The sequence below is a fragment of the Ipomoea nil genome, unplaced genomic scaffold (genome assembly GCF_001879475.1).
Source record: "Ipomoea nil cultivar Tokyo-kokei standard unplaced genomic scaffold, Asagao_1.1 scaffold2926, whole genome shotgun sequence".
In the NCBI taxonomy this organism is placed as follows: Eukaryota; Viridiplantae; Streptophyta; class Magnoliopsida; order Solanales; family Convolvulaceae; genus Ipomoea; species Ipomoea nil.
Window position 1 is genome coordinate 539,627 of NW_017619354.1, and position 13,370 is coordinate 552,996.

At 37.2% G+C, this 13,370-nt stretch overlaps 2 protein-coding genes across 3 annotated transcripts; both read left to right on the forward strand.

Moving 5' to 3' along the window:
- Positions 1–897: 897 nt before the first annotated feature.
- On the forward strand, positions 898–4,285 carry LOC109162150 (triacylglycerol lipase 1). The gene is made up of 9 exons (XM_019310866.1): positions 898–1,171; positions 1,406–1,516; positions 2,243–2,383; positions 2,552–2,662; positions 2,732–2,875; positions 2,957–2,997; positions 3,107–3,183; positions 3,499–3,594; positions 3,741–4,285. Exons 1-9 carry the CDS (start codon positions 1,004–1,006, stop codon positions 4,064–4,066), a joined length of 1,215 nt encoding a protein of 404 aa, XP_019166411.1. The 5' UTR covers positions 898–1,003; the 3' UTR covers positions 4,067–4,285.
- Positions 4,286–5,772: 1,487 nt separating this feature from the next.
- LOC109162149 (RNA pseudouridine synthase 4, mitochondrial) lies at positions 5,773–8,929 on the forward strand. Of its 2 annotated transcripts, XM_019310864.1 has the most exons (11): positions 5,773–6,195; positions 6,552–6,596; positions 6,744–6,884; positions 6,949–6,996; positions 7,071–7,151; positions 7,311–7,424; positions 7,524–7,625; positions 7,821–7,932; positions 8,067–8,113; positions 8,206–8,562; positions 8,875–8,929. In XM_019310864.1, the coding sequence occupies exons 1-11, from the start codon at positions 5,836–5,838 to the stop codon at positions 8,875–8,877; spliced, it is 1,410 nt and encodes a 469-aa protein (XP_019166409.1). In that variant the 5' UTR covers positions 5,773–5,835; the 3' UTR covers positions 8,878–8,929. The 2 variants fall into 2 exon arrangements, with proteins under 2 accessions (XP_019166409.1, XP_019166408.1); XM_019310863.1 differs by lacking the exon at positions 8,875–8,929 and having other exon boundaries at positions 8,206–8,701.
- Positions 8,930–13,370: the final 4,441 nt, after the last annotated feature.

Genomic DNA, 13,370 nt, shown 5'->3' on the forward strand with positions numbered 1-13,370 from the left:
AGTTTGAATTGAACCGGATACTAAATCAATCGAATTAATAGTTTCCTGGTTATAATTCAGATCTAGAACCCAATATTTAAATTTCAATTTATTAAAATTATGTATCAAAAAAATTGAATCTTGAACCGTGAACCGGCGATTCCGGATCCGATTCGCGATTTTGAACCGTCTTTATTTTAAAATTTTATTTTTTATTTTAAAATAGTCTAAATTCAACAATAAATGTATTTTATTTTTTCAGTTCGGAACATGAACCGTCCGTTCCGGTTCACGATTTTACTAAACTCTAAATATCGAATTTCTATTCTAAATTGTAATTGGAATATTTCGGTTTGGTTGCTATAGTATTTGTTTGGTTTGAACCAAATTATGGTCATAATTTGTTGGAGAAAAAAAAAATTAAATATTTAGTTTAAGGGTAAATATGTCCATTTAACATTTCAGGGGGAAAAACAACCAATTCAATAATTTAGGGGGAAAAAATGTTATAGGCATATAACTCAGGGGGAAAAAGTGTCATTTTCCCCTTTTTAAATAATTTTTAATTAATTATTTTATTTAAAATTATTTTTAAAATTGGTAATCGTCACATCAGCACAATTCCATATCAATAAGTCATTTTAGACCTAATAACATTATTTTGTGTTGTTCAGAGATTTAATTACATTTTTTTTTTTGAGTTCGATGGTCTAATTACACTTTAATGTACAATTCGATGACCTATTTAACCCTTATTTCTCATAATTATGAACAATTTTGAAATCGTGTCCACAATGCAAGATGGACATGATTCCACGACCTAATTTACCCTTGTGACTCTGTGAGTGTAGGCAGTAGAGTATGATGAACTCGCCATTTAAGCGCGTGGGATACTTTATCTGAAGTCAAAGTAATCCGAGTCCCAAACAAATGGATAACTGGGCGATCGCTTCACTCCCCCCCTATGACCATCGGCCATCTCTCAGACCGTTGTTGAGCAGTTGGCAGCCACCGGCGGTAGAAAATGCGGCATCCACTGGCGGTTCTCCTGCTCGCTATCTTTCTCTTCTTTTCTGCCGCCAATTCCACCGGAAACTTCACCGGCTTTTCAAATACCCGCCTCAAGTCTGAGGCCACTGGACTCTGCGCTGACCTCATTGAACCTTCCGGTTTCCCTTGCTCTGAACACTCCGTAAGTCTCTTATCATGCTGGAACCATCATTCTGTAAAGTGTGTCAATTTTTCTTGGAGTGGTGAATTACTGAGGAAGTTCCACTCGATGTTTTGCACTTTTGGTTTCCTTTTACCATTTATGCTAGTATTCGAATTTATTTTTGTCATAAATTGCTCCGTGTTGAAGATTCTCCCATTGTATAATTTTGGTTTGTAAATTAGCTGAAATTTTGTGTGTAATGTTTCGTTGCAGACTGAAACAGAGGATGGCTTCGTTCTTGGGCTACAACGGGTCGGGTCCAGTTCAGGAATTGTCAATGGGAGAATGGGTCCACCGGTTCTTCTCATTCATGGTCTTTTTATGGTAACTTCTTCTCCAATGTGTTGTCTTGGATTTAGGCAAAATATACTAAGGAAATGTTTATTTTTAGTATATTGAATATTATTTTCGTTGAATACCATAACAATGAACATTCATATACAAAAAAAAAATGGAACAAAAATGAATTCATTGTACTAAAAATAACCTTATTTCAATGGTTCATCTGGAACATAGTCCATGTTATAATGATTGTTGGATTTATCAGTGGTTCTTATACACTAAGTTAATCTGAATCCTTGTTTTCTGGACTTAAATTTGTCACTTTTGATGGAAATGTGGCACACGTTTAGTTGTGAGTGTATTACTCCGGCCTACTAAGTTTAGTAATTTGCCCCTTGCATTCTCAAGAGTTAATGTTGTGACGCATCTGGGCTAATTAAGGCCCAAGGTCTTGCTAAGTCTGCTAGTTGATCGTTTCAAGATCAGTTGATCTGAAGTCTCTGTCGGATTGTTGTGTGATAGGCGTGCTGGAAACATTCTATGCTTTAACATTTATCCAACATTGTGCAAGTGTGATGATAAACTATCATGGTTGGTTATCTTGGCTGAAGTAATAGTGTGTAAAGATAGAATGCTATATTGCCAATTTGGCATGAACATGTTTTAGTTAGTACAGCGTGATAAAAATAGAGGATCATTTTTGCCGTAAGTAGACATTATGGATCTCATTACCCCCCTAAAGATTTTGTGGAATTTGTGTTCAAACAGGCGGGTGACGCGTGGTTTTTGAATTCTGCAAATCAATCATTGGGCTTTATACTTGCTGATCGTGGCTTTGATGTTTGGGTCGGAAATGTACGGGGAACACGCTGGAGCTATGGGCATGTATCTTTATCTGAGAAAGATAAGGTAATTTATTATCGTATCTGTGGAGCTCATCACATCATGCATACCTGTCCCTATAGGCTTTAATTAGACATGGATTTCTGCTTATTCTAGTGACCATTTTGGTTTGAAATTTATGCTATATGCAGGATAGCTCAAACAATTTGTATCTGATGTTTCACTTTGTTATAGGACTTCTGGGACTGGAGCTGGCAAGAGTTGGCTCTTTATGATCTAGCAGAGATGACACGCTATATATATTCACTCACCAACTCAAAAGTACTTATTGTAGGGCACTCACAGGTATAAATTCCTCCACAGATTTTGTATTGGTTCATAAACTGCTGCTTTAACACCCATCTTCTATTTCAGGGAACAATAATTTCTCTGGCTGCTTTTACTCAGCCAGATATAGTAGAAATGGTTGAAGGCGCAGCATTCCTTTGCCCTATATCATATTTGGATCATATTACATCAACTTTTGTCCGTAGATTGGTAAACATGTATCTTGATGAGGTACTTGGATGAGTCCTTGTTATTATTCCTAATGTGGATTTGATGTATTATTATACTAAAAATACTTTATTCTTTGGTCAGGTGATTCTTGCATTGGGCATTCATGAACTTAATTTCAAGAGGTTTTACTATTCTTTTTGCTCTGCCTTGAGATTAAACTCTTGAACTATTTGTGTATTTATATTTGATGTTTCTCTAATTTTTGTTTTATTTTATTTTATCTTGTTCCAGTGACATCTGCACTCGGGTCATGGATATGATGTGCAATGGACATCTTGACTGTGCCGACATGTTATCAGCTATCACAGGTTCCATTTCTTCTTTGTACAACATGATCTTCAAAATTTAAGGGAAACACATTTAGTTGCTCCTCAATGTGTCGCTGCAAGTGTCAAGTTCTGTGTGTGTGTGTGTAAATTTCAATCGAACTTTGGATCAACATTTCATGAAACATAATTTATCGAGTGCCTGCAGTTTCCTAATTAGCCATTAAAGAAAAGTAAGGAGTTGCTGAATTTCCTGGATCCATACTGGAAATAGGCATTACCTCATATGCTAAGATGACAAAAAATCCCAGTTTTTCTGAATCCATTTGATTTGCTAAAGGGGGGCTATAATTGCAGGGGAGAACTGCTGCTTCAACTCTTCTAGAATTGATTTCTATCTTGAATATGAACCGCATCCATCATCCTCAAAGAACTTGAATCATCTTTTCCAGAGTAATTCATCTTGCACTGCCTCTAATCTTGTTGCATTGATATAACATTACCCTTCAGAAACTTTTATCCTCTCAAATCAAATAGTTTTGAGTCGTGATTATCAGTGTAATTCTGCTATTCTCGTCTGTTTGTGTCCGCCTATGCAGTGATCCGGAAAGGTACATTCGCCAAGTATGACTATGGGCGGTTGAAAAACTTGAAGCTTTATGGTCAAATGAAGCCCCCGGAATTTGATCTTAGCGAGATTCCCAGTTCTCTGCCTCTGTGGATGGGTTATGGAGGGAACGATGCCTTAGCAGATGTTACAGATGTTGAACGCACCATGAAGGAGTTGCAGTCCAAGCCAGATGTGCTTTATCTAGACGACTATGGTCACATTGATTTCCTTTTGAGTGTTAGGGCAAAAGAAGATGTTTATGACAGCATGATTGGGTTTTTCAAGTCATTGCAGCAGAATGTAAGTAGTTATTGAGTGATGAACTGTTGCACTCACATATCACATGTATATATCCGTGTAGTAATTCTATTTATGCAGGCAGAGCAGAGTGGCTTTGTATGCATATTAATATATTTACTTATCAGCTCAAGCTTTGCAGTAATTCCACTATGTCTGTTTGTAATTCTGCAAATATATTTGAACTTTGTAAATTGTAAATATAATTTAAAGATTTATTTATTATTATTATTATTATTATTATTATTATTATTATTATTATTATTATTATTATTATTATTATTATTATTATTATTATTATTATTATTATTATTATTATTATTATTATGGCATGTGGAAGTTTACAACTTTACAAGGTATGATTTTGTCAATTGTTATACCATGGATCAGGGTCTGTTTGGCATTATAGACTCTAGTATAAAAATTATGTGGCTCTTAATATATTATGTGCTTTCAATTAATAAATTATATGTTTGTAAATAAATTAAAGGGATATAAATATTAATTATAGGTATATATTATATTACATTTATTTACAAGCTCATAATCTATATATATATATATTTTTAAGTAAGCTCATAATCTATTAATTGCAAACATAATACATAATTTGTAAGGGTGTGCAAATTTCGAATAATTTTCGGTTAACCGACCGAACTGACAAAGTTCGGTTAATCGTTTTTTAACCGAACTTTTTCGGTTCAGTTAACGGTTAATTCAGTAACCGAACTTTTTAATATATATATACTATATTAAATATTTAAATGTAATATGTTTATAGTATTGTTACGGTATTGTTTTTTTGTATATTTTGTTATGAATTTATTATGATATGTATTATTTTAATTAGATTTATTATTTTATGTGTTATTTTTAGGATTTTAAATTTCAGCTTTAAAAAGTTCAAATTTTGGTTCGATTAACGGTTAATGGTTTAAAAACTTCAGTTAAAACGGTTCAGTTAACCGATCCATAATAATTTGAATGTGATTTTGAACTAGGAGAATCCTGATCCATAAATTTGCCGTGATTTTGTACTTGCTGCAAAATTTGGACTTACATTTATATGGCAATTGTTATCCTGTGCAACTATGTGCACCATGCATCGTGCACATGGTTGCAAAACGACGCCGTTCCATTTATAATAAAAAAAAAATCCGTTCGAATGACTGTTAATGGTGTTAGGCAGTTTCTTTTCGTATTCAAACAGTAAGATATATCTATAACTTCATAACTATATATCTAGAATTACATAATTATATATTCATAATTTGACAACAGTACATTCAGAAATTAATAATTACACATTCATAATTAACCTTATCAATTCTGAATATATTGTTCATTCATTCTGGATATATAGTTAATTCATTCTGGATATATAGTTAATTCATTGACTATTGCGAAATTACCAATTTGACAACTCTAACAAAGGACTAAATTGGTTAACATTTACAAAGTTGAGGACTTCACCAGGTAAAAAATATAGTTAAGGACCGAATTGGTAATTTTGATATAGTCAAGGGACCATTTTGGTAATTAACTCTAATTTAAATTATGCACGGCATAACGCCTTTAACGGCAAGTCGGCAACCAAAAATATTTTTAAAAAAAAAAATTGAACGTGTAATTTTTAATAAAAACGACGTAGTTTTGCAACCGTTTGCACGGCATGTTTTGGCGTTTATATGGATACTGGATCGGGTCATTACGGAAAGAAATCCATCATATTAAAATTTAAAACCCTACACTCTTTATTATGCCCTGAAAGCCCAAAACTCTTAACTATGGCGGAGCGTTCTGTCCTCCGCCAAGCTTCCGTTTACTGCCGGCGGTTTATCGCCGTTCTCGGCGATGAGAACTCGTTAAGCTCAGGGTTCTTCCTCCGGCGATGTCACTGTGCCACTACCATGGCCCAGGCTGGGGCGGAGAGAGAAGGCGAGAGCGCGAAGAGGAAAGACAAGTGGTTCACTCTACCTCCATACACTCCCTCTATAGATGGTTCTGCTCTTGGGAAAGAGCTCGCAGGAAGGCGATCAGATACTATGGGGAAAACTGTCACCACCATGACGGCGCTGAAATGGGTTCTGCATTGCTGCCCTGAGTTGCCAAGGTCTCTCGTACAGAAATTGTTTCGATTAAGACAGGTCTAATTAGTACCAGTATATTTTATTACATAGTTGTTTTCGGAAGCTATGAATTCAGGTTGAGATGCTATGAGTTTCTTTAAAAGTAGGAAAGTTCAGTTTTTCTAATACTTCAAAAGGATTTATTTTGGATCACAAGCCATATTCTATGTTTAAGCAAGGCCAGATTAACATTCATTGCTGTAATTAAGCTGATTGCTTTGACCTATATAAGCAGTGCTTGATGTGTATGATTTCAGTACGTTTTCTATGTAGTAAAATATTTCCATTTTGAGAAAGTTAAATTCGACTAAGAAAAATCTCAACCTTTTGCTGAAAGAAGAATTTATCAACCATCACCAGTTCTTTTGCGGCAGGTTCGAAGGGTATCCTCTCCTGACCAAGAACCGCAACGCAGGAGGGTAAGATGAAACCTCTTGGTTCTTTAGATTGAGTTGCTCTGCTTACATACAAATGCAAAATGTTATGAAGTTTATCTCTTGTTTTACCTCACAGAGATTTTTTTGTTGATAGTTAATTTTGTGTGTGATAAATCATGTTTCTTGAAGGTCAATGCTAAAGAGTTAATCAATACTGGGGATCAAATATTACTTCCTGTAACTGTTGAAAAGTTCCCTGCTGAAAAAGAAGTTGAGCACCTTTATAGCGAAGAACAAAGAGAGTTTCTCCATAGTATTGAATTATACAAGGTATGAGAGCTATTGTGGATATTTAGATCCTATAAAACCATATCTTATTCTTATCATATTTCAGGATCCTACAATTCTTGTTGTCAATAAACCCCCAGGGATGCCTGTTCAGGTGCTTATAAACTTCAGTTGCTCTCTTTGGATTGTAAATCTTAGAATTGTAAAAGGAAATGACCTGTTGGACAGGGTGGTGTAGGCATCAAAAGAAGTTTAGATGAACTGGCTGCAAAATATATGAGATATGGCTATCCAGAGCCCCCTCGTTTGGTATGCTCATTTACTGATTCTATATGCTATGGTTAAGGTTTGCATGCTCGTATTGTTATCTTGCCTGTGTATTTGACTTCCACTTCCTATCATCTGTCTCTTTGGTTCTTTGGTCCGTTAATCTCGAACAAGCTTTTTTTTTTTTTTTTTTTTTAATAGGTGCACAGACTTGATAGAGATTGTAGTGGGATATTGGTGATGGGAAGAACTCAATTGAGTGCAACTGTTTTGCATTCCATCTTTCGAGAGAAAACATTTGAAGCGTCTAATGATGTACGAGGTTTATCATTTCCCTATTTCCATATGAAATGCTTGAAAGCATATTTGTTCCAAACCTTGCTACTAGCTTGATTTTGTTTTCACATCTAAAAGGATCCTGAAAGTACAAAAAGAACCTTGCAAAAGAAGTATTGGGCACTTGTAATCGGTTGTCCTAGACGTGGTGGAGGAATAATATCAGTGCCACTGGGAAAGGTTAGTCTTCACCCTCTCCTCGTGTCAAGATATTTCTCTTCTAAGCAACTTAATTTTCCAGAGAAATATAAGCTGATTAGTCAACGTCTCTTTTTGGTTGCTTTTAAATTGCTTGTCCTATATTCTGCTCAGAGTCAGTTGTATAATGATAGTATAGTGCTTCCCTAATACTGATGTGGGTTCTTTTTCTTTCAGGTGATGATGGATAATGGCAAATCTGACCGTATTACAGTCATGGATGATGACAAAGCACAATCAGCACAATTTGCAGTGACAGAGTATCGGGTCATTGAGGCTTCTGACAAGGGTTAGTTCTGAATGCTTAAACGAATGTGTAACCCTTAATGCATCGCTTAATTCTTGTCAGTTATGTAATGCTGTGGTCATAATCTTCTATATATATCTGCATGATAATACAATGAAAAATAAAAAAAACTGCAGGCTATACGTGGTTAGAGCTATCCCCCCTTACAGGCAGAAAGCACCAGGTAAAAATGGGTTGCTTTATGTGAGACCCTAATCTATGCTGCTAAAATGCACAACTAAATACTCTACTGTATTGTATTGTTTTGATTTGAAGCTGCGTGTTCACTGCGCTGAGGTATTGGGAACACCGATACTCGGGGATTACAGGTATGGGTGGCAAGCTCATAGGAAGTTGAAGCACCATCTCCCTCGTTCAGCTTCTGATACCCTTGAAAGACTTCCCGGTGTGCAAAAGGAGGATCCTTTTGGGCTGGGTTTGGCGAATGGCAGTGTCTCTGATAAGCAGCCCCATCTTCACCTCCACTGCAAAGAGATGGTTTTGCCCAACATATCTCTGGCTTTGCAACGAGCTCAACAAGTCTCAGATGGCGATCTTGCAGACGTGGAAACCATAAAGCTGGTTGCTCCTTTGCCTCCCCACATGCAACGAAGTTGGGATCATCTCAATTCTTAATCTCTGCCTGCTACTAATCTTGTAGATGTCCAAACCCTAAATCTAAAACTGCATCATATAGTATCATGTGATTTTTATTGATTAGGCAGAATTGCGGAAAGAATGAAATTTTTTAAAAAATAATTTTTAGAACTAATGACTTTTTTTTTTTTTTAGTACTACTGGGTCCGTTATAAATGTAGTATCTGACGCATAATTCCCCATTTAAAAGAATTATTTCATGCCATTTAATCACAAAGTTAATGATTAGTTACTAGTAATATAACTCTTTTTTAATAATTAAATGTTCGTGAATCTGTACCTTGGGAATAAATTATAAAAAGTTTTTGTCATATGTTCCAAGAGTAGTATCTTTAGTGTCTTTCAAAAAGGTATTTAAAAAAAAAAAAAAAAAAAAAAAGGGATTCTAAGGCCGCCAACAGATACTTTTGTCAAAAGAATATCCCTTCACAAATCCACGTGGGTCCACTGCATAAGAATCCGGTTGCTTCGCATTGCTTTTAATTTTTTATAGCTCGCGATTGGACGAGTGGACTACTGGACTGTGAAGTGTGAACAAAAAAGTAAATAGCACACACATATATCTATGTATATAGATATAGATATAGATGGAGTTTTTTGCACTTTTGGTCTCACGACTATAGTGTCACTAATAATTTTGACTCACGACTTTTAAAACTTGTAGAATTGGTCCACGACTATGACTTTCTCAGCAAATTTGGTCCTCCTGGTGCATTTTCCGTTCAATTTTTGTCAGAAAATTTTACTCCCCATTTTAACATGGGTAATATTATATTTTCCATCTCACAAACTAATGACATAAATAAATAAATTAATTAATTAATTAAACACAGCCAGTGGTACGGTGATTGAAATTAAAAGTCACCCAATTTCAATTCCACTTTCAGTTTCACCCTCCTCGCTAAACGTCAAAATTTTTTAGCTGTTTATTTATTTATTTATTTATGTCATTAGTTCGTGAGATCGAAATGACAATATTACCCATGTTAAAATGGGGAGTAAATTTTTTCGGCAAAAATTGAACGAAAAATGCATCGGAAGGACCAAATTTGCAAAGAAAGTCATAATCGTGGACCAATTCTACAAGTTTTAAAAGTCATGGATTAAAGTTGTTAGTGACACCATAGTCGTGGGACCAAAAATGCAAAAAAACTCGATATAGATGGGTTAAAAATGTAATTACGCCCTATATTTGGGATAAATATTTACTGTAATTAGTGTGTTATTAAGTTGATCAATTAAAATTGTGAGAACTGAAGGGCACTGATCAATTTCATCGATTGACACTATTAAATTTGCTTATATTAAAGTCTCAAATAATGTTCACTTGTTAATGAATATATTTTTTAAATATTCAATTTTTGTGAAGATATATGGTGAGTTAGCAATAATGTTGATATTACATGATGTTGCAGATGATATAGTCAAATAAATGGTGAGACAATGTAACATAAGAAGAGCAAATAATAAGACACTAATGAGGCAAAAGGTATTCATATTTAAAAAAATAAGTTTAAAATTAATCTTATTTTAAAAAATAAGGTTTACCAAAGAACTCCATATTTATTAAGATAAAAAAAATGATTTATAGACGTTTGCAAAAAAAGAAAAAAAAAAAAAAAAAAAAAAAAAGAAGATGTTTGCTTTTTAATGAAAGGACTAAGCCAAATAATTAAAAATTCATTTATACTGTACAAATGGCAATTCATTAAATTAGTTGTTCAAATTGAGTAAAAAATAATATATAAATAATAAATTTTTAAACAAATGGTTCAAATTGAATAAAATAAACAAAGTTGAAATATTGACAAAAATATATAACCAAATTTAAAATTTAAAAATTAAATAATAACCAAATTTACTTTTTTTTCCCCACTTTGCTTACCATCCATTCACCCTACATACCCCACCCACCAACCTTCCTGTTTTTATTTATTTACTCAAGATCTACCTCACATTGCTTTCACCTCATTTCACTTACCCTTCTCCCAAAAGTTGAATCCCAATCCCATAATCCCCAAACCTCAATTCGACAAAGCATCGAAGATATAAATTACGGTGACTCAATGATTCAGTAGACGACCAAATACTGATGCTCACAATAGATCTGTTCACTTTAGACATAATCCTTATTATTAGGCTAAGAGGATATTCAGGAGTAGTTAATCTATTCTTTAGCTTAGTCTCTGTTAGTTTCCTACTTTTGTGGTGTACTCTTAGTATATATAGTTTCTGTAATTCACTTCAATAATACGTTAAACTTCTTCCCTTATACGTTCACGTGGTATCAGCCTAATTGTCGATCCTATGGCCGAACAAGCAAATCCCACCACCACCACTCCCGTCACTAACTCCTCCACCGCCGTTGTTTCTCAATCTGATTCCCGCAACCACAACATGCTTCAACAGGCACATCATTATGTGTCTATCAAGCTGACTGCCTCGAACTACCTGTTCTGGAGAGCGCAGCTGATTCCCTTTCTCCGCGGTCAGAATCTTTACGGCTATGTCGACGGGACTACTCCGTGTCCGTCGGAATTCCTAGCCGCCGCCGCGGGGTCATCTTCGACGGGTCCAACACCGAACCCTCTGTACACGGTTTGGATGCAGCAAGACCAGTCGATACTCAGCATGTTGATTTCGTCCTTAGCAGAAGAGGTGCTGTATCTGGCCATTGGTCATCAGACTTCTCGCTCCGTTTGGGTTGCGGTTGAAACTGCACTAGGTTCTGCGTCTCGTTCACGTTCGTTGAGTCTGCTGACACAACTCCATGCCCTTCACCAAGGTGATTCGACGCCAGCAGCTTATCTTGGTAGAGCCCAGATTATCGTTGAGCAACTCGCACAAGCAGGCCACCCCATAGGCCTGGATGAACAAAATCTTCACGTGTTCAGAGGATTACGTCCAGAGTACAGGTCTCTTGTTGCGTCGCTCACCACCAAGAGTGCACCATTAACCATTCCAGAGGTTGCTGATTTACTGTCCACGCACAATTATTTATTTCCAGACGAAGCTGCACCCATGTCGCCGCCTACTCCAACTGCGATGGTGGCGCAACAGCAGCAGCCTCCCACTGGACGCGGGCGAGGAAGAGCACACCGAGGCCAGAGGGGACGTGGTCAGCGTGGGTGCGGGGGAATTCGGTGTCAGATTTGCGACATCCCAGGGCACACTGCTCTCACTTGTTACAAAAGGTTCGACGACACTACCGGTCATCGTCCAAATTTGGTGCAGTCCGGTGGTTACCCTCCCGCACCCCCACAGGCGCATGTTGCTGTTCAAGATGATCACACTACTGCACCGTTCTCCAACGTTTGGTTCCCAGACACCGGTGCCATTGCACATGCTACCCCGAATGGTGATGCGTTAAATGAAGTGGAGCAGTATTCAGGTGGTGACACGCTTCGAGTTGGTGATGGCACAGGTCTGTCAATCCGAAACACAGGTTCTCTGTCTTTAAACTCACAGTCCCGGTCACTGTTTCTCAATAAAATCTTACATGTCCCTAAACTTCGTGCCTCACTATTGTCTGTACAAAAATTCACCCGTGATAATGGTGTTTACTTTGAATTTCACTCATCTTATTTCGTTGTGAAGGACTGTACAACACACCAGGTTCTTCTTAGGGGTCCGAGTCAGGACGGGATGTATCCACTCCGCGTGCCTGCTCCAGTTGCGTTTGTATCTGCTAAAGCCTCTCCGAAAGTGTGGCATGAGCGTCTTGGTCACCCGCACAGTCGTGTTCTGCGTCAGGTTATCTCGAGTTGTCCCGTAGTAGGGTCCATTAATTCTATAAATAATTTGTGTACTGCCTGCCAGATGGGTAAGTCTGCGCGCTTCCCATTGGCACGTGTAGAAAACTCAAGTTAGTCTGTCTTAGAGTTAATTTTTACAGACATCTGGGGCCCGTCTCCTGTCCCGTCAGTTGACGGTCATAAATACTTTGTATTGTTCGTTGATAATTATTCGCGGTTCATGTGGATATATCCTATGAAACTCAAAACAGATATTTATTCCATTTTTCAAACGTTTCGGGTTTTAGTTGAAAAACAGTTTTCCACCTCAATTAAATGTGTACAAACTGATATGGGTGGCGAATACCGTAAGTTACACACGGTGTTTGCTGCTGCCGGGATCATGCATAGATAAACCTGCCCCCACACGCACGAACAAAATGGTCGTGTGGAGCGGCGTCATCGTCATGTGGTAGAAACCGGGTTATCTTTGTTAGCACATAGTCAGGTCCCAAAGAAATACTGGTCATACGCTTTTGAGTCTGCGGTACACCTGATAAATCGGTTGCCATCGTCAGTTTCTGGGAATAAAAGCCCATATTTTCTTTTGTTTAACAAACCACCTAACTACACAATGTTGCGTGTATTTGGGTGTGAGTGCTTTCCCTGTCTGCGTCCTTACAACTCACACAAAATGGACTACCGTTCTGTTTCTTGTGTTTTTCTTGGTTACCCGGATTCCTTTAGTGGATATAGGTGTCTGGACAGATCAACTGGGCGTGTATATATTGCTCGGCACGTAAGGTTCAATGAAGCGGTTTTCCCGTTTTCGGGGCCACATGAATCTATTGCTGTACCATCTTCATCGCAGATACCATGGGCGACCGCTCAACTCCGACATCCGTCTCCGGCGTATTCTGTACCACCGGCTCCGCCAGAACCACGTTCGTCGCCAAGTCAGTCACAACCTGTTCGCTGTACTGCCGTACCCACCTCGTCGTCGACTGCGGCGGCTGCCACCTCTTCATACCAGCCGTCCACCTCTACTAC